Raw genomic sequence first — 26,225 nt, forward strand, 5'->3', positions numbered from 1 at the left:
CAGCGGGGCAGGCGCAGGCAGAGACCATGCACGACCGGGGGAGTCAGGTTTGTGGATTTTGGGTAGGAGATAGAAAAAGGTGGTGTGGGTTTGGGAACTATTGGGTTGGAGGCTGCGGATTGGAGATCTCCTGAGGTGATGAGGTTATTGATGGTCTGGGAGATGATAGTTTGGTGATCAGGGGTGGGGTCATAATTGAGGGGACAGTAGGAGCAGTTGTTGGAGAGTTGGTGTCTGGCCTCAGTGATGTAGAGGCCAGTATGCCATACTACCACCACGCCCCACTTGTCAGTGGGTTTAATAGTGAGTTTGGAGTTGGGGAGTGGAGGGCTGCACGTTCCGATAGGGAGAGGTTGGAGTAAGTGGGAAGGGTGGAGAGACTAAAGTGATTGATTTCGCGATGGCAGTTGGAGATGAAGAGGTCGAGGGAGGGTAGGAGGCCTGGGGAGTGGTGTCCAGGAGGATGAGGTTTGTCAAAGGCAGGCAGATGGTGTGTTGGATTCCCACTCAAAGAAATAGGTGCGGAGGTGGTGGTAAAAGAGTTCAATATCTAGACATGTGCGGAATTTGTTGAAGAGTGGGCTCAGGGGAATGGAGGTGAGCCCTCTGCAGAGGATTTACCATTCATCTTCAGTGAGGGGGAGGTCTGGGGGAATGGTGAATACCCGACAGGGCTTGGGGCTGGGACATAGTGTTAAGCTGGAGCTAGGAGTGGGTGTGTTTATGGGAATGGTCACATGGGTGGAAGTGGAAGTAGCGGCATGGTCGGCGGTGTCGGCAGAAGCAGTGGGAGTGGCCAGGCGACCGCGTGGTTAATGGTACTAGGCAGATTCAGGAGAAGATCGGGGTAGGGTTGGGGTCTAGGGTGGCTGAGGAGGTCTGTGTTTAGAGGTAAGTACAAGAAGGTTTGGTGTACGTATAATCTTTGATATCCGATAGGACAGGGAAAGTGTTTGTTGAGGGTGTGGATCCTTTGAAGAATAAAGAACAGTAGAAGTTCTTGCCAGGGGACATATTGGCCTTTAGTCCCATTAGTTTGCTCAATACCTTTTTCTGGTGATATTGTGTTTATTCCCTCCTCCTTGGGTTGCTTGATTATTTAGTATCTTTTGGAATAATGTTAATGACTTCCACCCTGACAACTGATGAAAAGTATTTATTCTACTCCATTGCCATTTTCTGGATCCCCATTATTATTTCCCAGCTGCGTTCTCAAAGGTACCAATGTTCACTTTAGGCTCTCTTTTGTTTTTTCTATATTTCAAGAAGCACTTATGGTGTGTTTTATATTATTTGCTAGTTTGCCGTCATAGTTTGTTTTCTGTCTCTCACTTATTGTTTTGATAATCTTTTGTTAGCTTTTAAAACTTTCCCAATCCTCTAGCTTACCACAATTTTTGCCATGTTGTATGTATTTTCTTTCAATTTGGTACTGTACTTATCATCCTTGGTCTCAGCCATGGTCAGTCTATCTCCCTCCTAGAATCCTTCTTCCTTATTGAGATATAATGTTGTGATTCATAAACTACTTTTTTAAACGCCAGTCATTGTTCCTTAACAAACCTGGTCTTCTCGTTAGATGTGTTAAGTTCATGTGATTTTTTGCATCCTGAAGGCCAAATTATTTTGCTTGTCTCTTTTTTTTTCAATCATTTTACTCCTGAAGACCAAGAATCACATTGTCATCAAGGATGGGAAGTCTGGCTATTTTTTCCTTTCATATCTAGTTTGTGGACATTACATCACCATCAATCGCCTCAACCTCTCCACCCCTCTCACCCACTCCAACCTCTCCCCCGCAGAACGTGCAGCCCTCCGCTCCCTCCGCTCCAATCCCAACTTCACCATAAAACCCGCGGACAAGGGAGGTGCAGTTGTAGTATGGCGCACTGACCTCTACATCGCCGAGGCCGGACGCCAACTCTCCGACACCTCCTCCTACCGCCCCCTTGATCAAGACCCCACCCCTGAGCACCAAACCATCATCTCGCAAACCATCCACAACCTCATCACCTCAGGTGACCTCCCACCCACGGCCTCCAACCTCATCGTTCCCCAACCTCGCACTGCCCGCTTCTATCTCCTTCCCAAAATCTACAAACCTGAATGCCCTGGTCGACCCATTGTCTCCGCCTGCTCCTGCCCCACCGAACTGATCTCCAACTATCTGGACTCCATTTTCTCCCCCTTGGTCCAGGAACTCCCTACCTATGTCCGTGACACCACCCACGCCCTCCACCTCCTCCAGAACTTCCAATTCCCCGGTCCCCAACACCTCATCTTTACCATGGACGTCCAGTCCCTCTACACCTGCATTCCCCATGCAGATGGCCTTAAGGCCCTCCGCTTCTTCCTGTCCCGCAGGCCCGACCAGTCCCCCTCCACTGACACCCTCATCCGCTTAGCCGAACTCGTCCTCACACTCAACAACTTCTCTTTCAATTCCTCCCACTTCCTACAGACAAAGGGGGTAGCCATGGGTACCCGCATGGGCCCAAGCTACGCCTGCCTCTTTGTAGGTTACGTGGAACAATCCCTCTTCCGTACCTACACCGGCCCTAAACCCCACCTCTTCCTCCGTTACATTGATGACTGTATCGGTGCCGCCTCGTGCTCCCACGAGGAGCTCGAACAGTTCATACACTTCACTAACACCTTCCACCCCAACCTTAAGTTTACCTGGACCATCTCTAACACCTCTCTCCCCTTCCTGGACCTCTCTGTCTCCATATCGGGCAACCACCTAGAAACCGATATTCATTTCAAGCCCACCGACTCCCACAGCTACCTCGAATACTCCTCCTCCCACCCACCTTCCTGCAAAAATGCTATCCCCTATTCCCAATTCCTTCGCCTCCGCCGCATCTGCTCCCAGGATGAGGCATTCCACTCCCGTACATCTCAGTTGTCCTCGTTTTTCAAGGACCGTAACTTCCCCTCCTCGGTGGTCGAGAACGCCCTCAACCGTGTCTCCCACATCTCCCGCACCTCATCCCTCACACCCCGTCCACGCAATAAAAACCAAAAAAGAATCCCCCTCGTCCTCACGTACCACCCCACCAACCTCCGGATCCAACGCATCATCCTCCGACACTTCCGCCATCTGCAATCCGACCCCACCACCAAAGACATCTTTCCCTCCCCACCCTTATCTGCTTTCCGGAGGGACAACTCTCTCCGTGACTCCCTTGTCCGCTCCACACTCCCCTCCAGCTCCACCACACCCGGCACTTTTCCCTGCAACCGCAGGAAGTGCTACACCTGCCCCCATACCTCCTCCCTCACCCCCATCCCAGGCCCCAAGAAGACTTTCCACATCAAGCAGATGTTCACCTGCACATCTGCCAATGTGGTATACTGCATCCGCTGTACCCGGTGTGGCTACCTCTACATCGGGGAAACCAAGCGGAGACTCGGGAACCGCTTTGCAGAACACCTACGCTCGGTTCGCAACAAACAACTGCACCTCCCAGTCGCGAACCATTTCAACTCCCCCTCCCATTCCTCAGACGACATGTCCATCCTGGGCCTCCTGCAGTGCCACAACGATGCCACCCGAAGGTTGCAGGAACAGCAACTCATATTCCGCATGGGAACCCTGCAGCCCAATGGTATCAATGTGGATTTCACAAGTTTCAAAATCTCCCCTCCCCCCACCCCCTCCCAAAACCAGTCCAGCTCGTCCCTGCCTCCCTAACCTGTTCTTCCTCCCACCTATCCCCTCCTCCCACCTCAAGCCGCACCTCCATCTCCTACCGACCAACCTCATCCCGCCCCCTTGACCTGTCCGTCCTCCCTGGACTGACCTATCCCCTTCCTAACTCCCTACCTACACTCACCTTTCCTGGCCCCATCCCCGCCTCTTCGACCTGTTTCCTCTCCACCTATCCTCTCCTCTATCCCTCTTCTATCCGCCTCCCACTCTCTCCCTATTTATTTCAAAACCTCCTTCCCCTCCCCCTTTTCTGATGAAGGGTCTAGGCCCGAAACGTCAGCCTCTCTGCTCCTATGATGCTGCTTGGCCTGCTGTGTTCATCCAGCCCTGCACCTTGTTGTCTCGGATTCTCCAGCATCTGCAGTTCCTACTATCTCTGACATCACCACATTGCTCTGGTTGAGATTTGCTAATGTAGCATAGTTCAAAGATCATGCTGGGAACCTCACTGATGTGTTTATGTGGCTTAGTATCACACTGGGGATGATGCTATTACACACTGGATCATTGCAGAGAGGGCATGATTGGTATGGGTAGTGGTGAGGGTAAATAGGGAAAGTACAGGGAGAGTTTACAACTCTACCAAAAGGGAATAGACTGAGAAATGAAAGAAATGTCTACATTTGTGTATGTTACATATGCAGTTAAACACTTTGGAGTATGTTGCAATATAGTAACACATTAATGAGTTGAAATAATATTATTAGACACCATTCTGTGTATTAATTGATAATTATTGAGTAGTTTACATTTATTACAGTTTAAGGTATTCACGAACATTGAATGTCATCACTAGTATTTATAGAAAGAATCACTAAGATTTATTTTCCTAAGCCCCATTTTTATATGACTTACTTTTATGGATATAATGCTGCAGATTTACACATTTTCAAGTCAGTGGAAAAGGACAGGGAAAGAAGGGTGGGACTGACTGAATTGCTCTTGAAAAGAGCCAGCATAGATACAATGGGTCAAATAGCCTCCTCCTTTGCTCTAAACATTCTATGATTCTATGAGTAACTACTTTATTTGTAATTGTGTGCCAGTATATCAGGAACTGAATTTAAAACAACTTTACCTCGAGTATGTTTTCAATCAGGTTGATTGGCCCTTAGCTTTATGACATCACAGAACTTAAGATAGTTTTACAAGCCTGGTGAATGGTAGCAGCTCCTTTCTCAAGTTACTAGTTAATGTGCCAGGAACTATCTCTAGTAATCTTTGTTGTGCTTGTTTTTCATCCATGTTTGTTTGTGTATGAATGAATAACTGTGCCCGCTAGATAAGCAAAGCTTTCTAATGTTGGAACAATTCAGTAAAATGCAGATGTATGTATACATTTCACTATGTATATCAATATAATAGTTCATTTCTTCAAAGGATTGTCATTTAATACAAAAAAACTATTTTGACAATTTTATCTTGCGAATATTACATATTCCATTTTTTATTACTCTGTATGTAATGATTGATCACCTTTTGATCAGTCTATTTAGATTTTGTTATTGGATTATGTCAGCCTTTATTCTAAATATGGTAGTGTTTGTTGATAGTTCCTGTGCTGGCAAAAACACTTCAGTTCTTGTAATTGGTTGGAAATAAATGTTAAATGTGATATATATTTTTATTCCCCAAGTTAAAATGTCATGATTCAGCATTCATATTAGTTTGTAGTTGATGCATTAGACAGCACATCTTCAGCGTGTGAACTGTTCAGATGAGGTGACCCTGATGACACTGCATTTAATCTGAATCACTATTTGTGACTTTCCTTGACACATCCAGGTCCAAAGAGAGTGGTATAAAGTGAGATCGTTATTTCTTTCATTTGATTTAAATCTTAATCAATGTGATGTCATAGCATATGTCTATATGATGAAATAGACAGGCTTGAAAAAGTGAAATATTTTTAAATTATTTTGATGATTCTTAATTCTGTCACCATATAGACTTTGCTTCTAAAAAAAGTATGAATTTTAACGTGAAATAGCAGTTTGGGAATCGAGAAAAGGGGCAGAAATTCTAGAGGTGGTTATCTAGAAGGAATAATAAGGAAGCAAATAGCATAAATCTGAGAAGGTCTCCATTAATTTGAGTTCTGAAGTCAGATTATAAATATTCTATTTGCTTCAAAGACCATTGAAAGCAACCACATAATGTAAGTAAAATCGTGATCATGCTGTTAAAAGCATCAGAATTCTTTTTGGAAGGAGATTTTTGATCATTTGATGATAGCAATGTAATCGATAAATATCTGCAGCAAGTGCATGGATATTGTAATTCTTCAGTAATTGTATTATCTGAAGCATGTACTCATGATTGAGGAAAACCAGAGTATAGTGGTCAGAAAGTCAATATGTTTCCTTCCTCAACTGCACAACATGAAAATTTGGATCTTGTAGGGTCAGCAGTTTTTAAAAAAACTGCTAAGTGTACTGTAACATTTACAGTTTGGAAATCTGATGTTTGGAAACATGAATTGTCCAAAAGTTTTTGAGTAGGCACAGTTTACTAAAATACTTTGGAAGTGAAAACCTGAATGATACAGTATTTGAATGAGTAAAATAATTGTAGTTACTACTATGAAATGTTTTGCCATTATTTTGTTGTTTCGGGTAAATATATGAATATCTTAAGTTCATTGTCTGCAAATATGTATTATTCCTTAATTTAAATTCAGTTTACTATGATTTCCAGTAGATCTGAATTAGGGCTTAGAAGGAAGCAGATTTTTTACACAGTGGAAGAATCTTTTGTGAATACTTACCCAGCCATTATGGAGGCCCTGGTTCCCAGTCTTCAAGAGGAAGATCTGTTCAGCTTCAGTAATCTGAAGGTTTTGACAGTGTTTGTATGGACAGCTTTGTGGCCATGTATGTGTTAAGGATGGATAAATGTCAATCTCGGCTAAGTAATTGTAGTTTGACCTCTGGGTCAATAAGTCATGGGGGGATCAAGCCTCACTCCAGAAACTTCAGCACATAATCTGTGCTGATGTTGCAGTGCTGTATTCTTGGAGGTACTGTCTTGAGGATGGCACACAAATCTCTCAGGATGGCTTAAAATATCCTTTCTTTCCATCCCTCTCTTTCTTGTATTCTGGTGCAATTCAGCGTATTACATTTCTGATTTCTTCATCTTCTTCCTCTTCCAGGTAACACAAGAAGTGAGTAATTTCCCTTGTGATCATAATATTCAGATTTTTCATTTTGTGTTAAAAGTCAAGGGCAAAAGTCTCAAACAGAAGGGACAAAAATAATACTGCGAAATGGAGCTGTTACAAACCAAAAGTTAAATTCTATGCTTGTATATGTTTAAAATTAATTTACAGTTGGTTTCTCTTACACATTAACTTCCTGTCCGCTCAGCGAGTTCTTTGTGGACAAACTGAGTACATAGCATATTTCTGGGCAAAAAAAACAGTTGAGAAAGCTTACATTGATTTCAATTCATTGGTGTGCCCATAGATGTAAAATACTGAAGCATCCATTTGTGCATGGAATGAGCTGCCAGAAGAAATGGTGGAGACTGATATAATTACAACATCTAGATGGGTAAATGAATAGGAAGGGTTCAGAGGGATATGGGCCAGATGCTGGCAAATGTCCTGCATTAATTTAGGATATCTGGTAGACATGGACGAGTTGCACCAAAGGGTCTGTTTCTGTGCTGTATAACTCTATGACTCTGTTTTGCTTAGCCTGTTAACAAATGAAATTTGACAGGAGCAAATTATTGTAAATGCGTGAACCTGTACTGAAATCAAAAAATGCTGGATATCACAATGGGTCAGGCAGCATCCATGGAGAGAAATCAAGCTAACATTTCGAGTCTAGATGACTTTTCATCAGTGCTGATGTGATGACTTCACATCCGCGCTGATGAAAAGTCATCTGGATTCGAAACGTTAGCTTGTTTTCTCTCCATGGATGCTGCCTGACCTGCTGTGATCTCCAGCACTTTTTGTTTTCAAATGAAGTTTGACCACTGCAATCCATCTGCTGCCTCTGTAACAAAAGATAATGAGGTTGTTGACTTGCTCGCCGAGCTGGCTTGTTTTCGTTCAGATGTTTTGTCACCATGCTAGGTAACGTCATCAGTGAGGCCTCCAATGAAGCGATGTTGTTCTACTCCCAATGGAAATTATATTGTCCAGACCATTATGGTGAGTAGTGTCATTTCTGGTTTTGTTCTGTATGGGTTTGTATATGGAGTCCAATTCTGTATGTTTCTTGATTGCATTACAGGTTGAGAACCATACCTGTAGGAATTTCCGTGCGTGTCAATGTTTGGCTTGGGCTACTTTAGTTGCATTGTCCTGGTTAAACTGATGGCCTTCATTGTCCAAATGTACTGATATTTAGGAAAGTTCAGCGTGTCGTTTTGCTGCTAGCTGATATTCATGCATTCTGATGGCTAGTTTCCTTCCTATCTGTCCAATGTAGTGCTTCTGGCAGTCATTGCATGGTATTTTGTAAACCACGTTGGTTCTGCATGTTGTAGGAATGGTGTCTTTAATCCTTGTGAGTGTTTGTCACAGCGTCGCTATGGGCTTGTGCGCTACCATGATTCCTAATGGTCTTAGGAGCCTTGTTGTCAGTTCTGATATGTTCTTGATGTGTAGGGCAGTGTGGCCAGTGTGTTAGGGTGTACTGAGTCCTCTTGTTGTCTGTTTAGTAGGCATCTGCGGATGTGTGTTCTAGACTAGTGCAAAGACTAGAACTCCAGCCGCCCCCGCCCGCATTCAACCTAAACTGTGGATCTGGTATGTAGACGACACATTTGTCATTATTAAATGCGACAAACTAGAAGAGACCCACCACCTCATCAACAATGTATTCACAGAGATTAAATTCATAAGAGAAGAAGGAAACAACAATCAGCTTCCATTTCTGGACGTCAGCATTGAGCGTGTGACCAACGGGGAGTTCCAAACCTCAGTATACAGAAAAGCAACCCACACTGATCAAATCCTCAATTTCTGCAGCAACCACCCCAACGTCCACAAACAAAGCTGCATTAGGACACTGTTTAAACAGGCCACCACTCACTGCAACACTCCAGAACTATGCAGGAAAGAGGAAGAGCACCTATACAAAATCTTCGCTATGAATGAATATCCCCGCAACTTCATCCACAGGTGCCTACTAAACAGACAAGCACAAGAGGACTCATTACGCCTTAACACACTGGCCACACTGCCCTACATCAAGAACATATCAGAACTGTCAATGAGAGTGCTAAGACCATTAGGAATCATGATAGCACAGAAGCCCACAGCCATTCTACGACAAATGCTTACAAGGATTAAAGACAACATTCCCACAACATGCAGAACCAATGTGGTTTACAAAATACCATACAATGACTTCCACAAACATTACATCAGACAGGATGGACAGACAGGAAGGAAACTAGCCATCAGAATGCATGAATATCAGCTAGCAGCAAAACAACACTCTGAACTTTCCTTAATATCAGTACACTCGGACAATGAAGGTCATCAGTTTAACTGGGACAATATAACTATAATAGCCCAAGCCAAACATTGACACGCACGGGAATTCCTAGAGGCCTGGTCCTCAACCCGTAATGAAATCAACAAACATATACAATTGGACCCCATATACAACCCATACAGATCAAAACCGGAAATGACATTACTCACCATAACAGACCGGATAGTATAAATTCAAAGTGGAATAGAACAACATCGCTTCATTGGAGGCCTCACTGATGATGTTACCTAGCATGGTGACGAAATGTCTGAACGAAAACAAGCCAGCTCGGCGAGCAAGTCAACAACATCACCCACAAGCTGAGCTACAAATGTTTGCTACAACTTTAAACAAAAAATGATGCCTTCAGGAGTGGGAAAGTAGTAAAGGACAAGGAACAAATAAGAAAACAGATAGTGTTGAATTCATATCATTCCTGATGTCAGCTTTCGAACAAACTGCTAACATCAGTGGCACGGTCTAATTATTTTGACTGTTCCACTTACACAGCAACCACATTAGTCTGGGACAATCACTCAACTGATATTGTGCAAAGCCAATGACATGTCAAATTGATTATTGCAGTTTGTTTTTCTGATAGATCTATTTAATAACTATTTTCTTTAGAATATACTTGATAAAACAAAATTTAACTGAGATTTGCAACACTGTCTTCTCTTCTCTCTGTTATCAATAAAGAAAAATGAACATGCCACTTGTTAAACATAAAATGTAGAAACTTAAGTTACAAGTGTGCCTTATAGGCCTGTTTTACAGTTGTTTCTCACATAGATAATCTATTTGGCGTACACATGTTTCTTGAGTCAGCGAAAATGAATTGCATGAGAATTATCCTGTGCTTCTCACCCTTTAATCTTCCTTCTTTTCCTTCACCCTTGTGACAAACTACTGAGTAAGATTAGTGTATTTTGCTTGACAATTTGTCAAAGGTCACAGGAACTTTGTGAATGGGCATTTGTCAATGTGATTTCAAATTCTGTCACTTTATAACACAACTTAGCACATAAGCATCAATTTGTGTGGAATCAGATTGAAGTTCACTATTTATGGGAGTATGCATTATCTTAGGAGAGCATTTGTTTAAAAGATTTGCAATGAACTTATTATAAAAACATTTTTAATAAAATGTAAGAGTCATGTTTTTAACATTCTTTGGGAACCATGCAAAAAGCTAGTTATGGTGAAGGGTACATCTGCTAAGTATAGAAGAATAAACAAAATTCTATGAGGTAGTTTGGCAATATTGATACTCAAGACCATAGAAGACAAGGAGGAAAGGGCAATATGTCACCTGTGAAAAGAAAATTCGAAACACAAGTTTTTCTTTCTGCTGAGGAGCAACACATAAATTCATAGGATGTTTTAGATAAAAAATACTATGTATTAAAAAAAAGTTATAGGAAAATATGTATTGCATTTGATGTCTTTATGTTGAAGGATCCCTTGGGAATGCATTGCCACATGCTTTCACTGTACTCTTTAGACTAACAAAAAATTCTAAGTTCAGGCTTCTTGAAAAAAATGGAAAGAAATAAATTATAAGTAAAATCAGGAAGAACTTGGGTTTCACAATATGCAGTAAACCAACTCATATTGTTAGTGTAACTGAGATAATTAATCGGTTGGTTATTTAAAATAAAATTATCTAAGCCGATAATAAATGTGAGTAGTTCATGCATGATTAATCCAAATTAAATCAAAACACATAAACATATCAATGTAGTATAATTCTTTAACATGTAATAACTGAAGTGTGAATGTTTTATTGAACTAAAAGTACATTCAAAATCAGCAGGATAGGTCAGGTGTTCTTTCAACATTTTATGTAAAACAGATTTAAATCTGTTTGCAATTATTTTACTGGTGTTTTTCAGCCTGCTCTAGTTATCTTTCAGCATTTTTTCCATAGCTCCATAAAAACAATTTTTATGTTTTTAGTCAAGTCTGAGATGTGCAGGTTATCCTACCAATTCTAAAAAAATTGTTCTTTTTCATCTATATAGTGACTGTTCCTTCTAATTTCTGTTGTTAGTTAGTTGTAGTGTTGGCACGTACTATGATGGCGAACAGAAGTGTATTTTATGTCCTGCTGGCACATATCAGGATGAAGAAGGACAGCTTTCGTGTGAGCCCTGCCCAAACTCTGAGAACCAAGAGAACCAAAGGTCAACTGGTGCACGTAATGTTTCAGAATGTGGAGGTGAGACACTTTGACAAGCTAATACAAATGGAATAGTGATAAAATGGTACAATTAACATGCTGGAAATGCAGATCTTTTGGATTCTTAAAAGTAATAGAGCTGTTATTATAATAAAGTACTCCAGGCTATTAATAAAAACATAGAAAGCAAAATTTGACACTGAGTCATCTAAGGTGATATTAGGGCGGATAGCCAAAGCTTGGTCAGAAAGGTTTTAAGTTGTCTTTAACAAAAGAGAAATGGAGAGATTTTCATTGAGAGAATTCCTAAGCAGCTGAAGTCAAGGCCACCAGTGGTGGAGTAATTAAAATTAGGATGTTCAGGAGGTGAAAATTAGATTCAGATATCTCTGAGGAATGTGGAGCTGGAGGAAGCTACATTAATAGGGAAAGATGAGTTCTTGGAGAGATTTGAAAACAAGGATGAGAATTTAAAACTGAAGCATTGCTTGACTGATAGCCAGTGTATATTATCACTCCAGGAGTGATCAGATGAACGATAATTGGTGCAAGGGCACAGTAAACAGATTTGGATGATTTTGAATTTATAGAGGATTGTAAAGCTCAAAAACAATGAAACAGGAGCTTGAGCTTTGAGAAGCAGAAAATTGAGGATTCAAACCTTGCTTCAGAATCTAAGTTTAAAATTTAAGTGGTCATATAGTCACTAGTCACTAGTCACTAGTCACATAGTTTAGAAGAATAAGGAATGATTTTATTGAAACATACTTGATCCTGAGGAGCCTTGGCAGAGTAAATGTTAACATTTTTCCACTAGTGGGAAGGATGAGCATCTCAAACTAGGGGTCATAGTTACAGAATAAAGGGACACCGTTTAAAATTGAAATGCAAAGGAATTTTTTCTCTCATAAAGTAGTGAATGACAGGAACTCTCTTACCCCAGACAGTTATGGAGGCTAAATCACTGAAAGTATTTAAAGAGGATGTAGAAAGAGATTTTTATCTATAAGGGAGTTGCTACCTGTGCTGAGCTGGTACAAAAGAAGAGGTGAGGCCTGGTGTAATGAGCCATGATCATTTTGAAGGACAGGTTAGACTTGAGGGACCGAGTAGTATGTGAACAAATGCCAGATTGGTGGAGGTATCATAATTCAGTAGCATCATATCTGAATAGGCAAATAGAAACTAGGTTTAATGTTAAAACATAGGTGTTACTATTCAAAGAACAACAGGGAAAATTTCCTGGTCAATAATAACCACTGCCAAAACCAGATTATCTGTGCATGGATCTCATTGCTTTGGACCTTGCACTGCACAAAATTCCTTTGATCCTTACAGCTAGAAAATGAATGGATTTCCAGATGCTTCATGACAGGGAGGTCTTCCATTACGTAAGATAGACACCCATGTAGGTGAATTATAGGCTGCATAGAGCTTCTTGGACATGTGAGTAGAATATTGGCTTTGGCAAGTATGTTTGACCATTGAGGTCTTTCTAGAGGCCGGATTGTGTCCTGTAGTTAGGGATGGTTGCACCAACAAATCATTATGGTTGGAAGGTGGAGAAGCACATGTGCAGTGATAGATATGGACATGACCTGCATGTAAAATTTTGTATCATGAAGGATTTGAGGTATTAAAGTCTTGGAAGGTGTGAGTTTGGTAAGGTTTACAATTCTTCACTGATTCTCCCAGCATGGATATACAGGAAATGCAAAGAATAAGTTTCAGATCTGTTTGAGGGCTTTGTATGGATATACTTGTGAAATAGGCAGCATTTTTCAGAAAGTAATTTTAGGGTCAACCATACTTTGCCATTTTTCTTTAAGCCTACCAAATTTTTTGCATCTGTTCCCAAGTCCTGCAGGTAATATACATGGTATTGAAGTTGCTAGGAGTGGTGCATTTTGATCTTTGAGGTCAGTGTCATAGTATGCCAAATTGAACAAAGATCCTGATACTAACTTCAACTACATCCGTGAATAGTCATAATCAAATGCTGTTGGGTGCTTTGCCATTACTTATGAATTATGTTTCTCCATAGGATTTCCTTCAACTACGTTTAAATCTGCTTCTCTCTACCATAACCCTCCCAGGCTTGGGTAATGCTAATACGTATCTGAAAAGGGATGTTGAAGCTTAAGAGAAAATGGTGTAATTTGCTGGGCCTGTGCTTAGGGAGAAATAATTTAAATAGTCACTTTCTTTTGATATGTTCCTGCCAATGACATTTTCACATTAAAATATTCAGATGAATGGAACCATACTATGAGGTAGCATTTTAGTGGATCTATTTTATTTTCAGTTTTTGCAGACAACCGTCAAACTATAGTAATGTTACTGCAACAATATGGTGCAGAATTGTTTTGAGTTAATTTGCAGTCAACAAGAGTAACATAGATATAAAGTTGCACACCATATGGAGCTGGGCTTATTCTTCCAAATGTGAAAGACAAAGTAGCTACTTTCTAACCATGAATGAAATGGTAGGTGTATTGTATAACAGCCACAACTGGTGTGAATGATAAAACAGACAAATAATTATCATCCCTGGAACTATTCTTATAAATCTCTTCTGTATACTTCTCCAATATCTTCACATTCTTCCGAAAGTGCAGCAATGGGAACAGGACATAATCCTTCAGCTAAGGCTGAATATCTTCTACAAGTTCGATTTAACCTCCTTTCATCTGTATTCTATGCCCCTATTAATAAAGATTTGAATACTGCATGTTGTCTTTAACTGCTCTCTCAACATGATCTGTCACCATTAATGTCTTATGCACATACACAGCCAGGTCCCAATTTACCAGGAGGCTGCCTGGAATGGAGGCTTTGAGTTTTAAAAATTGGCTGGATAGGCTGGGACATTTTTCACTGGAGCTTGGACAGTTGGGGGGTGACCTTTTGGAGGTTTATAAAATCATGTGGGGCAAAAGTAAGGTGAAGAGCAAGGGTTCTTTCCCTAGGGTGGGGGAGATCAAAACTAGAGGGCATATTTTTAAGGTTGGAGGAGAAAGATTGGGGGTGGCACGGTGGCACAGTGGTTAGCACTGCTGCCTCACAGCTCCAGGGACCTGGGTTCAATTCCAGCCTCAGGCAACTGTCTGTTTGGAGTTTGCACATTCTCCCCATGTCTGCATGGGTTTCCTCCCACAGTCCAAAGATGTGCAGGTTAGGTGGATTGGCCATGCTAAATTGCCTGTAGTGTTCAGGGATGTGTAGATTAGGTGGGTTATAGGGGGATGGGTCTGGGTGGGATGCTCTGAGGTTCATTGTGGACTTGCTGGGCCAAAGGGCCTGTTTCCACACTGTAGGGATTCTGTGATTCTATGACATGAGGGACAGCTTTTTTTTATACACAGAGTGGTTCATGTGTGCCACAATGAACTGCCAGAGAAAGTGGTAGATGCAGGTACAGTTACAACATTTAAAAGACATTTTGATAAATACATGAATAGGAAAGGTTTGGAGGGATATGGGTCAAACGCAGGCAAGTAGGACGAGTTTGGTTTGGGAGCATGGTCAGCGTGGACTAGTTGGACGGAAGGGTCTGTTTCCATCACAAAAAGAATCAGAAGTTGCTGGAAAAGCTGAGCAGGTCTGGCAGCATCTGTGGAGAGAAATCAGAGTTAGCGTTTCAGGTCAGGTGACCCTTCCTCAGAACTCCTGTATAACTCTCTGACTCCATATACTTTGTTTTGTCTCTCCATGTACTTTCTATTAAAATGTTTCACCTCTCACTTCTCCATTTGAACTGCATTTGCCACCTGTCTGACTCAGTCCAACAATCCTGTAACTGAAAAGACAGATTTTTGACCCACAACCTTTGAGCACATAGAGCAGGATATTCCACAAGCCGGTAGGATTCAGTGTGCAGAATTTGCTTGCATTTCTTTCCTTCTGTACAGCTGCTATGCCTCAACAGCAACCTATTGCAACATAAAGTGTGATGCGGTTTGAAGGCCAACTTGTCACTGTTTTGAATGTTTGGTAGCAAGTGCCTCCCAGTCATTAATGTCAATACTGCTGTACATCAAGGAAAGATTTGAAGTGTCTTTGAAGTGTTTCTTTGTCCTCCTGTGGAACATTGGCCATTTGAGAATCGAGAAAACAGGACCTACGTGAGAAAACACTTGTCAGCCATTTAAACACAGTGCCCAGTCTGCTGAAGTTGATTTTTCACGAGTTTCGCCTGAATGAAAGGGTGAAAGTGTTTGTTTGAATCCAGACTATGCAGCAGAGGCACTGTGGTGGAATTTCTCTAGTGCCTTCTTATATTTCACTGATAAGCAGAACAGGTCTCACTGCAGTCCGGATTGTGATAACTACAGCTGCTGTGAACAATGAGATAACAAGGTGTAGAGCTGGATGAACACAGCAGGCCAAGCAGCATCAGAGGAGCAGGAAGGCTGACATTTTGGGTCGAGACCCTTCTTCAGAAATGGAGGAGGGGAAGGGGATTCTGAAATAAATAGGGAGAGAGGGAGAGTCGGATAGAAGATGGATAAAGGAGAAGATAGGTGGAGAGGAGACAGACAGGTCAAGGAGGCGGGGTTGGAGCCAGTAGAGATGCGTGTAGGTGGGGAGTTAGGGCGGGGATACGTCAGTCCAGGGAGGACGGACAGGTCAAGGGGGCGGGATGAGGCTAGGAGGTAGGAGATGGGGATGGGGCTTGAGGTGGGAAGAGGGGATAGGTGGGAGGAAGGACGGACAGGTTAGGGAGGCGGGGACGAGCTGGGCTGGTTTTGGGATGCGGCCGGGGGAAGGGAGATTTTGAAGCTTGTGAAGTCCACATTGATACCATTGGGCTGCAGGGTTCCCAAGTGGAATATGAGTTGCTGTTCCTGCAACCTTCGGGTGGCATCGTTGTGGCACTGCAGGAGGCCCAGGATGGACATGTCGTCTGAGGAATGGGAGGGGGAGTTGAAATGGTTCGCGACTGGGAGGTGCAGTTGTTTGTTGTGAACCAATGGTAGGTGTTCCACAAAGTGGTCCCTAAGTGTCCGTTTGGTTTCCCCGATGTAGAGGAGGCCACAACGGGAACAGCGGATACAGTATACCACATTAGCAGATGTGCAGGTGAACATCCTGTTTAATGTGGAAGGTCTTCTTAGGGCCTGGGATGGGGGTGAGGGGGAAGTGTAGGGGCAGGTGTCGCACCTCCTGCAGACCTAGCAGACCTAGACCTAGCCTCCTTGACCTGTCCATCCTCCCTGGACTGACCTATCCCCTCCCTAACTCCCCACCTACACTCATCTTTACTGGCTCCAACCCTGCCTCCTTGGCCTGTCTGTCTCCTCTCCACCTATCTTCTCCTCTATCCATCTTCTATCCACCTCCCCTTTCTCCCTATTTATTTCAGAATCCCCTTCCCCTCCCCCATTTCTGAAGAAGGTTCTAAACCCAAAACGTCAGCCTTCCTGCTCCTCTGATGCTGCTTGGCCTGCTGTGTTCATCCAGCTCCACACCTTGTTATCTCAGATTCTCCAGCATCTGCAGTTCCTACTATCTCTGCTGTGAACAATACTCTTGTTGAATTGCAGAAGTCTTTGTAGTCAAAAACCATAGTTTGCAGAGGGATGAACAGGCATAGTTGACCTGGTGTTAGATTACCTCATCAATGGTGCCTGTTAAATGAGGTGGTTGCATGAGGGCTATCACCTAGCTTTGCTTTAACCAAATCTAATTTAACACATCTGTTTCAGTCCTCCCACGCAAGGCAGTTCCTGTCATATCTTCATGAAGCAGTTGAAGGATTGTGATTGTTTCTTGGATATCCAAATCTTTAGAGCCTTGTGATTTACTGAGTCAGATGCTTTTGTCAGGCTGATAAATGTAATGAAGAGTTATTGGTGATATTCAAGATATTTTTCTTGGCTTTTTTTGGCAACAGAGATCATGTTGGGAGTTATCTGGAAGGTCTAAAACCAGGTTGTGACTCTGGGAAGATTTCCTCACCTACAGGAAGTTGGCAATTCAGAGAATCCATGTTAGGATTTTCCCTGCTATGGACGAGAGTACTGGTTCAGATGGCTTGAATTATCTCCCATCTTGAAGACAACTATACTTGTCATGTTCCTTAAATTAGAAGTTCTGGGTAGGGGTCTTTATCCTCAAATCAGTAAGACTGATGTGTGGAGTCTTGAAGTGGACATAAATTCATCAGATTTGATGACTGCACGGAGACTACCATTGGAATGACAAGGTTTGTTGTTTTTATTGAGCTTGAAAACTTACTGTTGCCTCCAATCAATGGCCACTTGCCCATGGATTCTATCAAGGTATAGCAGGATGGCATGGAAGGTATGAGATGCTGCTGTGGATTCATGGTTGAGTTGTTGAAAATTCTTCAACCCCAGTAGTCTGGGCACAGTGTCTATTACAGCTGACTTCATTTGATCTATTCTGGAATTGAATTGGACAAATGGTTATTTTTCAGGTTTATTGTCAGCTGCACTTGGAATTCTTCGATTCATTCAGGTTGCTTTAGGGCTGTGATATTTATTTTCTCCTTCTCGGAATTTTGGGCCTTGCAATGTCTTGGTGTTAGATGGATGTTCATTAATGACCAGACAAAGCTGTGATTAGTCTAACAAGCATCACGTCTCTACATGGATTGAGTGGTACAGACATTGTTTAGCTTTTGAACCCAAACAGTTTTATATTACAAGAGATGCCAATGTTTTGATCATCTCCATGTACCTTATTATTTGTCTTTTTTGTGGAAGAGGATGTTTGTAAAACTGAGGCCATGTCAAGCACATTCTGTCAGCAGGAAAGTGCCATTTACATTGGCTTTTACTAAACACTCTTTCTCAATGGTTCTATTCCAGTCATGTGTCACAGCCAACCTCTGTATTAAAGCTGCCCAGAAGAATTATCTTTTTTCTGGGATTAGTAGTGAGGACTTCAAGGTCAGAATAGAATCTTTTCCTGAACATCTTCGTTGGAGTCAAGGGTGGCGCATAAATGCTGATGAAGGGGACATATTAGTCATGGCTGAGTTGTTGATTAAGAATTAGGAAATTTTTATTCACATATTTGGGAGGTTGTCAAAGAATGAATATATTCTGGAAAAGCAACTTTTGACAATAGTGTCTCTGTCACCATTTCCTTTCCAGTAAAAGATATATGGCCCTCTTTCTTTCTTCATTTGCCTTTCCTGAGAAAGGCTTGTCTCACTGAAAGTAGCAATGTCAATTTGAGGTCTTCATAGCTTACATGATACTACTGCAGTTTCTTTTGGACAGTGACTCTTGAGTTTATCCATGAGTGTTCTAATTTTCTAAGTTGCAGTGTGGGATCATCACCTTACATTTTGCATGTTTGCTCAGCCAGTAAAAAGGTTTACCTTCTGCAGACCCCTTTTCATTTTGGGTAAACAGAGGGTATCCTGAAAAGGGCTGTTTAGTCAGATGCTTGTGGCCAAAGGTACCTCCATCCAGCAATCCTCAAACATCTATTCACAGTGTGCAGATTCTTGATTAGAGACTCTCAAGCTCAAATCCACGTCCCTGTTGCCAATTCTCCATCAGCATAGAGCTTGGCCTGGTTGAACGTTCGGTAGTCAGAATTCAGTGAAGTGTTAAGCCACAATGATAGGGACCACCTTGCTGCTGTAGCGCACTTTCACTTTGACAGCTAAAGAGATGCACAGTCTTCCTTCACCTGTTCTGCTATTGTTGACTATTTGAATTGCACATTGACTAGCACCTCCCTGAACCTTTCCAGCACGGGAGACCACACCAGGAACAAGGAGCTTCCAACAGCATTCTACTTCAAAGTCTTCTGCACTAGGTTCCATATACTTTATCCAGTGTACCCTTCAAGGGAACCATGCTTCAATATGTATAGTAAAGTGGCTCAATGCCAGGATTTATCGGGGTCATTAGTTTGTTTTATGAAGGAAAGCTACGTGGTGGACAACTTTGGATTTAAAGTCATACCAAAACCTCCTTTCTATTGGATATTTGCAGTGTTGGTAGTCAGATCCCTTTTCCAAAGTTAACTTAAAAGACATTTTGTCATTGGTGACTTTTAATAATAGAGTGCACAAGTTCAGAAGACTTGCTTCTTTGTGGTTTGAATACATTCCATGAAATTTGATTCGGCAAGCTTAACCTCTTTGGTGCTCTAATGCTCTGAAGTGCTGACCTATTTGCAAAAGTAGTGATCTAGGAATTTCAAATTTTCCTTTTATCTACTCAAATAAGGAATGAGCATTATTGATGACTGGGTAACCATGTTTCCATCTCTGCTGCTGTTGGACAGTTGGGATTGTCCAAGTTTCATGTTTGAGCTTTTTATTTGGCTAGTGAAAGCTTCCACAGAATTTTTACAAGAAGTAAATGTTTATATTAGATAGTGTTAATTGTGTTCATTTTGCTTTCAAGAGTTACTTTGAGAAATGTTGTTTGCTACAACAGTTTTTCCTTTTTTTTCTTCTATTGCTTCAATTGCTTGAACGTGGAGTTGTAGGTAGACAGGATAGTGAAGACGGCGTTTGGTATACTTGCCTTTATTGGTCAGTGCATTGAGTATAGGAACGAAAACAGAAGTTGTTGGTAAAGCTCAGCAGGTCTGGCAGCATCTGTGAAGAAAAATCAGAGTTAACATTTTGGGTCCTGTGACCCTTTCTCAGAACTGGACCCAAAATGTTAACTCTGATTTTTCTTCACAGAAGCTGTCAGACCTGCTGAGCTTTTCCAGCAACTTCTATTTTTGTTCCTATCCACAGTTCTTTCAGTTTTCATGGAGTATAGGAGTTGGGAGGTCATGTTTCGGCTGTCCAGGACATCCATTTGGCCACTTTTGGAGTATTGCGTTCAATTCTGGTCTGTCTGCTGTAGGAAGGATGTTGTGAAACTAGAAAGGGCTCAGAAAAGATTTACGAGGATGTTACCAGAATTGGAGGGTTTGAGCTATAGGGAGAGGCTGAATAGGCTGGCGCTATTTTCCTTGGAGTGTCAGAGGCTGAGGAGTGACCTTATAGAGGTTTATAAATCATGAGGGGCACAGATAGGGTAAATAGACAAGGTATTTTCCTCAGCGCTCAGGAGTCCAAAACTAGAGGGCATTGGTTTAAGGTGAGAGGGGAAAGATATAAAAGGGACCTAAGGGGCAATTTTTTCACGGAGAGGGTGGTGTGAGCATGGAATGAGCAGCCAGAGGAAGTGATGAAGGCTGGTACAATTACAGCATTTAAAAGGCATCTGGATGGGTATATGAATAGAAAGCGTTTAGATGGATATGGCCAAATGCTGGCAAAAAGGACTAGATTTATATAGGATATCTGTTCGGCCTGGATGAGTTGGACCGAAGGGTCTGTTTCCATGCTTGTATATATCTGTGACTCTATCCTTCCCATTACTAGTGAAGTGTAGCTTTACACAGTCCTTCTGCTCATTTCCAATATTTACATACTTTTTAGAACATAAACATAGAACATAGAACAGTACAGGCCATCCGGCCCACGATGTTGTGCCGAACTTTTACCCTAATCCTAAAGTCTATCTAACCTCCACCCCTATCTTATACTATCATCCATATGCCTATCCAATTGCCGCTTAAATGCCCCTAATGAAGCCAACTCCACTACCCTCTCCAGCAACGCATTCCACGTCCCTACCACTCTCTGAGTAAAGAACCTACCTCTGACATCTCCCCTATATCTACCTCCACTCACTTTAAAACTATGCCCCCTCATAATAGCTACCTCCATCCTAGGAAAAGGTCCACTCTATCTATACCTCTGATAATTTTGTACACCTCTATCAAGTCACCTCTCATCCTTTGTCGTTCTAAAGAGAAAAGCCCTAGCTCTCTCAACCTTTCCTCATAAGATCTTCCCTGCATTCCGGGCAACATCCTGGTAAATCTCCTCTGCAGCTTTTCCAACGCTTCCACATCTTTCCTGTAATGAGGTGACCAAAACTGGACATAATACTCCAGATGTGGTTGAACCAGGGTTTTGTATAGCTGGAGCATAACTTCACGGCTCTTGAACTCAATCCCTCTATTAATGAAAGCTAACACACCATACGCCTTCTTAACAACTCTATCCACCTGGGTGGCAGCTTTCAGGGAACTGTGGACATGAACCCCAAAATCCCTCTGCTCCTCCACACTGCCAAGAATCTTTCCGTTAACCCTGTATTCTGCTTTCAAGTTTGTCCTTCCAAAATGAATCACCTCACACTTTTCAGGGTTAAACTCCATCTGCCACTTCTCAGCCCAGCTTTGTATCCTACTATGTCCCTTTGTAACCTAGAACAGCCCTCCACACTATCCACAACTCGACCCGCTTTCGTATCGTCCGCAAACTTACTAATCCACCCTTCCACTCCTACATCCAAATCATTTACAAAAATCACAAATAGAAGAGGACCCAGAACAGATCCTTGTAGTACACCACTCGTAACTGAGCAACATGTTGAATATTTTCCGTCCACTACCACCCTTTGTCTTCTAAGGGTCAGCCAGTTTTGAATCCAATCTGCCACATTTCCCCCTATTCCATGCCTCCTTACTTTCTGCATGAGCCTACCATGGGGAACCTTATCAAATGCCTTACTTAAATCCATGTATACCACATCCACTGCTCTACCTTCATCCACGTGTTTGGTCACCTCTTCAAAGAATTCAATAAGATTTGTGAGGCATGGTCTACCCCTCATAAATCCATGCTGACTATCACGAATCAAACTGTGCCTTTCCAAGTGATCATAAATCCTGTCTCTCAGAGCCCTTTCCAATAATTTGCCCACCACTGAAGTAAGAATAACTGGCCTGTAATTTTCGGGGTTATCCCTTTTGACTTTTTTGAACAAGGGAATAACGTTTGCCACTCTCCAATCTTCCGGCATTTTACCCGTGGACAGTGAGGATGAAAAGATCATTGCCAAAGGCCCTGCGATCTCTTCCCTCGCTTCCCATAGAATCCTTGGATAAATCCCATCAGGTCCGGGGGACTTATCTATCTTCAAGTTCCTTAAAATTCCTAGTACATCTTCCTTACTAACATCCACCTCCTCTAGCCTACCAGCCTGTTTCACATTGTCCTCCTCGACAACTAGGTCCCTCTCAGTTGTGAATACCGAAGGAAAGTATTCATTAAGGTCCTCTCCTATCTCTTTAGGCTCCGTGCACAAATTCCCTTTACAATCCTTGATCAGCCCTACCCTTACTCTGGTCATTCTCTTATTCTTCACATATGTGTAACAAGCCTTGGAGTTTTCCTTGATCCTATCTGCCAAGGTTTTCTCATGCCCCCTTATAGCTCTCCTAAGCCCTTTCTTCAGCTCTTTCCTGGCTAACTTGTATCCCTCTAGAGCCTTTTCAGATTCTTGTTTCCTAAGCCTTATATAAGCATCCTTCTTCCTCTTAACTAGTCATTCAACCTCTCTCGATAACCAAGGCTCCTTCACTCGACCGCATCTTCCCTGCTTGCTAGGGACAAACATATCAATCACACGCAGTGTGCATTCCTTAAAAAATCTCCACATTTCTATAGTGCTCTTCCCTGACAGCATCTGTTCCCATTTTATGTTACCCAGTTCTTGCCTAACAGAATTATAATTACCTTTCCGCCAATTATAAACCTTACCCTGCTGTATGTACCTATCCTTTTCCATAACTATCGTAAAAGTAACAGAGTTATAATCGCTACCGCCAAAATGCTCCCCTACCAACAGGTCTAACATTTGGCCCGGTTCTTTGCCAAGCACCAAATCCAAAGTGGCCTCTCCTCGTGTTGGTCTGTCTACATACTGTGTCAGGAATCCTTCCTAAATGCACTGGACAAAATCCGTTCCATCTAAACTCTTACAACTAAAAAGTTTCCATCAATATTTGGAAAGTTGAAGTCACTCATGACTACAACCCTGTGACTTCTGCACCTTTCCAGTATCTGCTTCCCAATCTGCTCCTCCACTTCTCTGCAACTATTAGGGGGTCTGTAAAAAAACCCCAACAAAGTGACTGCTTCTTTCTTGTTCCTGACCTCAACCCAAACTGACTCTGTAGACATATCATTCTCGAACTGCCTTTCAGTAGCTGCTGTACTAGCCCTGACTAGCAATGCCACTCCGCCGCCTCTTTTACCACCATCCCTATTTCTTTTAAAGCATCTAAATCCCGGAACTTCCAACAACCTTTTTACAGTTTTGGTTCTTATTTCCTGAAAAATTTTCTAATATGCTTCCTGTTCTAATTTAAAGGTCATATTCATTTTCTTTGTGGTTTTGAATTGATGTCGCAGGTTTGGAAGGTAATTTCCTGGATTACATTTTGGGACTTGGTTAATTATTTTATTATATATACCATCATCCACAAAAAATGGCCGTCCTTGGCTTCACTCAAAGTTCTGTTTAATTCTTTTATGACTTATATTGTTTTCCTGGTCAAGGGATCATCTTGAAGAGACGAGTCTAGTCAGTCGATTAAAGCTTCTATATACTCAAATTAAACAAGAGTCATATAAAAGCATCTGCTGAGAGGGGGGATAAGAAATATGCAAGGAGGATGAGCATGTGCTGAACTAGAATCAACTTACTGAATGTGGTGAAGAAGGAATCCTGAGTGTATTTGATTTAGCAAAGATTGCATGATGAGAGGAGAGTTGTGTTTGTGGCTGAAGTATTGGCTAAAAGGAAATTCCATGAGTATTCGTCATGAGATTGTGATGTGGGAAGTAATGGAAGAAAAGATATTTTGGGACTGATGAAGGAGGGGAGTGAATGACTGTAGCCCTGTGTTGGAGAGAGAAGGAGGAATTCAGTACTCAGCATTACTCCCCTTCTGAGGTCATCAAAGTACTTCTTAGGTTGTATCCAACTCCTGAAGTTGATGACCTCTGCAGTCTCTCTACATCTGGTGGACAATGTTTATGAACCCTCCTGGCACTGGTGGGAGCATGAGTCCACTGATCATTCTTGTATACCCTGCAAGCTTCACAAGTGAGGTTTCAGGACATTTGGGACTTGCCTGTGGCCTATTCCTGACTGAAATTTATTGCAGCGATGAAACAGCAAAACAAGTCAGAAGGGTATGTGCTTATCAGTTTACTTTAATAAATCACTCAGCTATAGATTAACACATCACAGGATCTATGTTCCATTGTGCTTTTTCGACATCCAACTTCCAAATTATATCTCTCTCATTTTATTCTTTAATAAACTCTGCCAGTCATTGGTGCTCCTCTTGCTTGTGCTCAACTTACGTAGAGCAATAGGTGGTGTAAAAAGAGCTGCTGAAGTGATTGGGGCTATTAGAAGACAGACAGGTAAGATTGCTGGAAAATACTGCATCCTACACCAGGAAGTGCAGACTTGCTTATAGTTGTCTGCAAAGGAGGTTGGCTTTCTCTAAGCAGGCTGTTACAGACTTCTGTATTCCCTTGCAAATGGATCAGAAATTCAAGCATTTCCAGTGGCTGCTTCCAGTATATAAAGAGGAAATTTCATACATATCCTAGTCTGCAGTACACAACTGTGTGCAACTGGTTGTCAGTGTCCATTTGCTAGCGTTAAACTGTAAATCATCTGCCGCATTGATCTCAGTGGGCAGATTCTGTTGTCAATGACACTATGAACTCAGAAGCTACAATGAAACAATATTACATATCAAACTGCTAAATGTCCTTACAGTGATAAATCTAGTTCACAGATTATCTGTTCACTTGCTCATTGTGTGGGACCTTGCTGTGTGCAAATTGGCTGGCCAAATTCTTTACGTTACAATATTGGCAAAATACTTCCAAATACTTCATTGAATGTGAAGTTTTTTTTTAAATTCATTAACAGAGTGAGGGCATCACTGGCTAGGCAGCATTTATTGCCTATCCCTAATTGCCCAGAGGGCAGTTCAGAGTCACCCACATTGCTGTGGGTCTGGACTCACATGTAGGCCAGACCAGGTAAGGATGGCAGTTTCCTTCCCTAAAGGACATTCGTGAAGCAGAGGGGATTTTTCTGACAATTAGCAATGGATTCATGGCCATCATTAGATTCTTAATTCCAGATATTTTTCATTGAATTCAAATTCCACTGTCTGCCATGGCAGGATTGGAACCCAGGTCCCCAGAACGTCTCTGGATTAACAGTCCAGCAATAATACCACTCGGCCTTGCCTTCCCTTAAGTGGAGTGCTGTGGGGAATCCTGAAGTCTTGAAAGGTACTATATACATGTAAGTTCATCCTTTATAGTACTTAAATTGAATGATATGCCCTACAGACACTGTATAAACCTGCCAAGATCCAGTTCTGAAGAGGGGTCACTGAACCTGAAATGTTAACTCTTCTTTGTCTCCACAGATGATCGTAGATCTGCTGAATTTCTCCAGCAATTTCTGTATTTGTTCCAGAGCACTTGGCTTATTGTTAACTTGGCCAGGGACAATTTCTTTAAATTTACTCTTTTTCCTTTCTTGCTGGTGAGAAGGTCTCCAATGGCTGGAGTCTTTGTGATGTTATGTTAGAAATTCCAGGATTTTGTCCCTATGACAATGATGAAATGGCAATGTATATCCAGGACAAATAAACAAGTAACCTAGGAGAGAGTAGAGGTGATGGTTTTACCATGTTACTGATTCTTACTGACCAGAGGTTACAGCTGCCACTAATTTTCTGATTAAATAAAAACTATCTGCATGTTGCAAAGGAAATCATTTTTGAATGTAAGCTCAGTTTACAAAGATGTTTGATGATGGGCCAGTTTCTCTCTGTGGTTTCCCATTATGATATTGAGCTATTAGTTAGTAAATAGCTTTGTGAAAAACTAAAAAAATCAACTTCAATTAATGCATAGGCGATGTTTATCTTGTCTATT

The 26,225-nt window shown here is 41.9% G+C and overlaps 1 protein-coding gene across 1 annotated transcript in view; it reads left to right on the top strand.

Moving 5' to 3' along the window:
* The window catches only part of LOC109928667 (signal peptide, CUB and EGF-like domain-containing protein 2), a 157,906-nt gene that overhangs the window by 109,831 nt on the left and 21,850 nt on the right, over positions 1 to 26,225 (top strand). Inside the window, exon 18 of the mRNA XM_048607317.1 lies at positions 11,267 to 11,434. Within this exon, the coding sequence (XP_048463274.1) occupies positions 11,267 to 11,434 (168 nt within the window). The remainder of the gene's footprint in view (positions 1 to 11,266; positions 11,435 to 26,225) is intronic.

The sequence above is a fragment of the Rhincodon typus genome, chromosome 17 (assembly GCF_021869965.1).
Source record: "Rhincodon typus isolate 14 chromosome 17, sRhiTyp1.1, whole genome shotgun sequence".
Classification (NCBI taxonomy): domain Eukaryota; kingdom Metazoa; phylum Chordata; class Chondrichthyes; order Orectolobiformes; family Rhincodontidae; genus Rhincodon; species Rhincodon typus.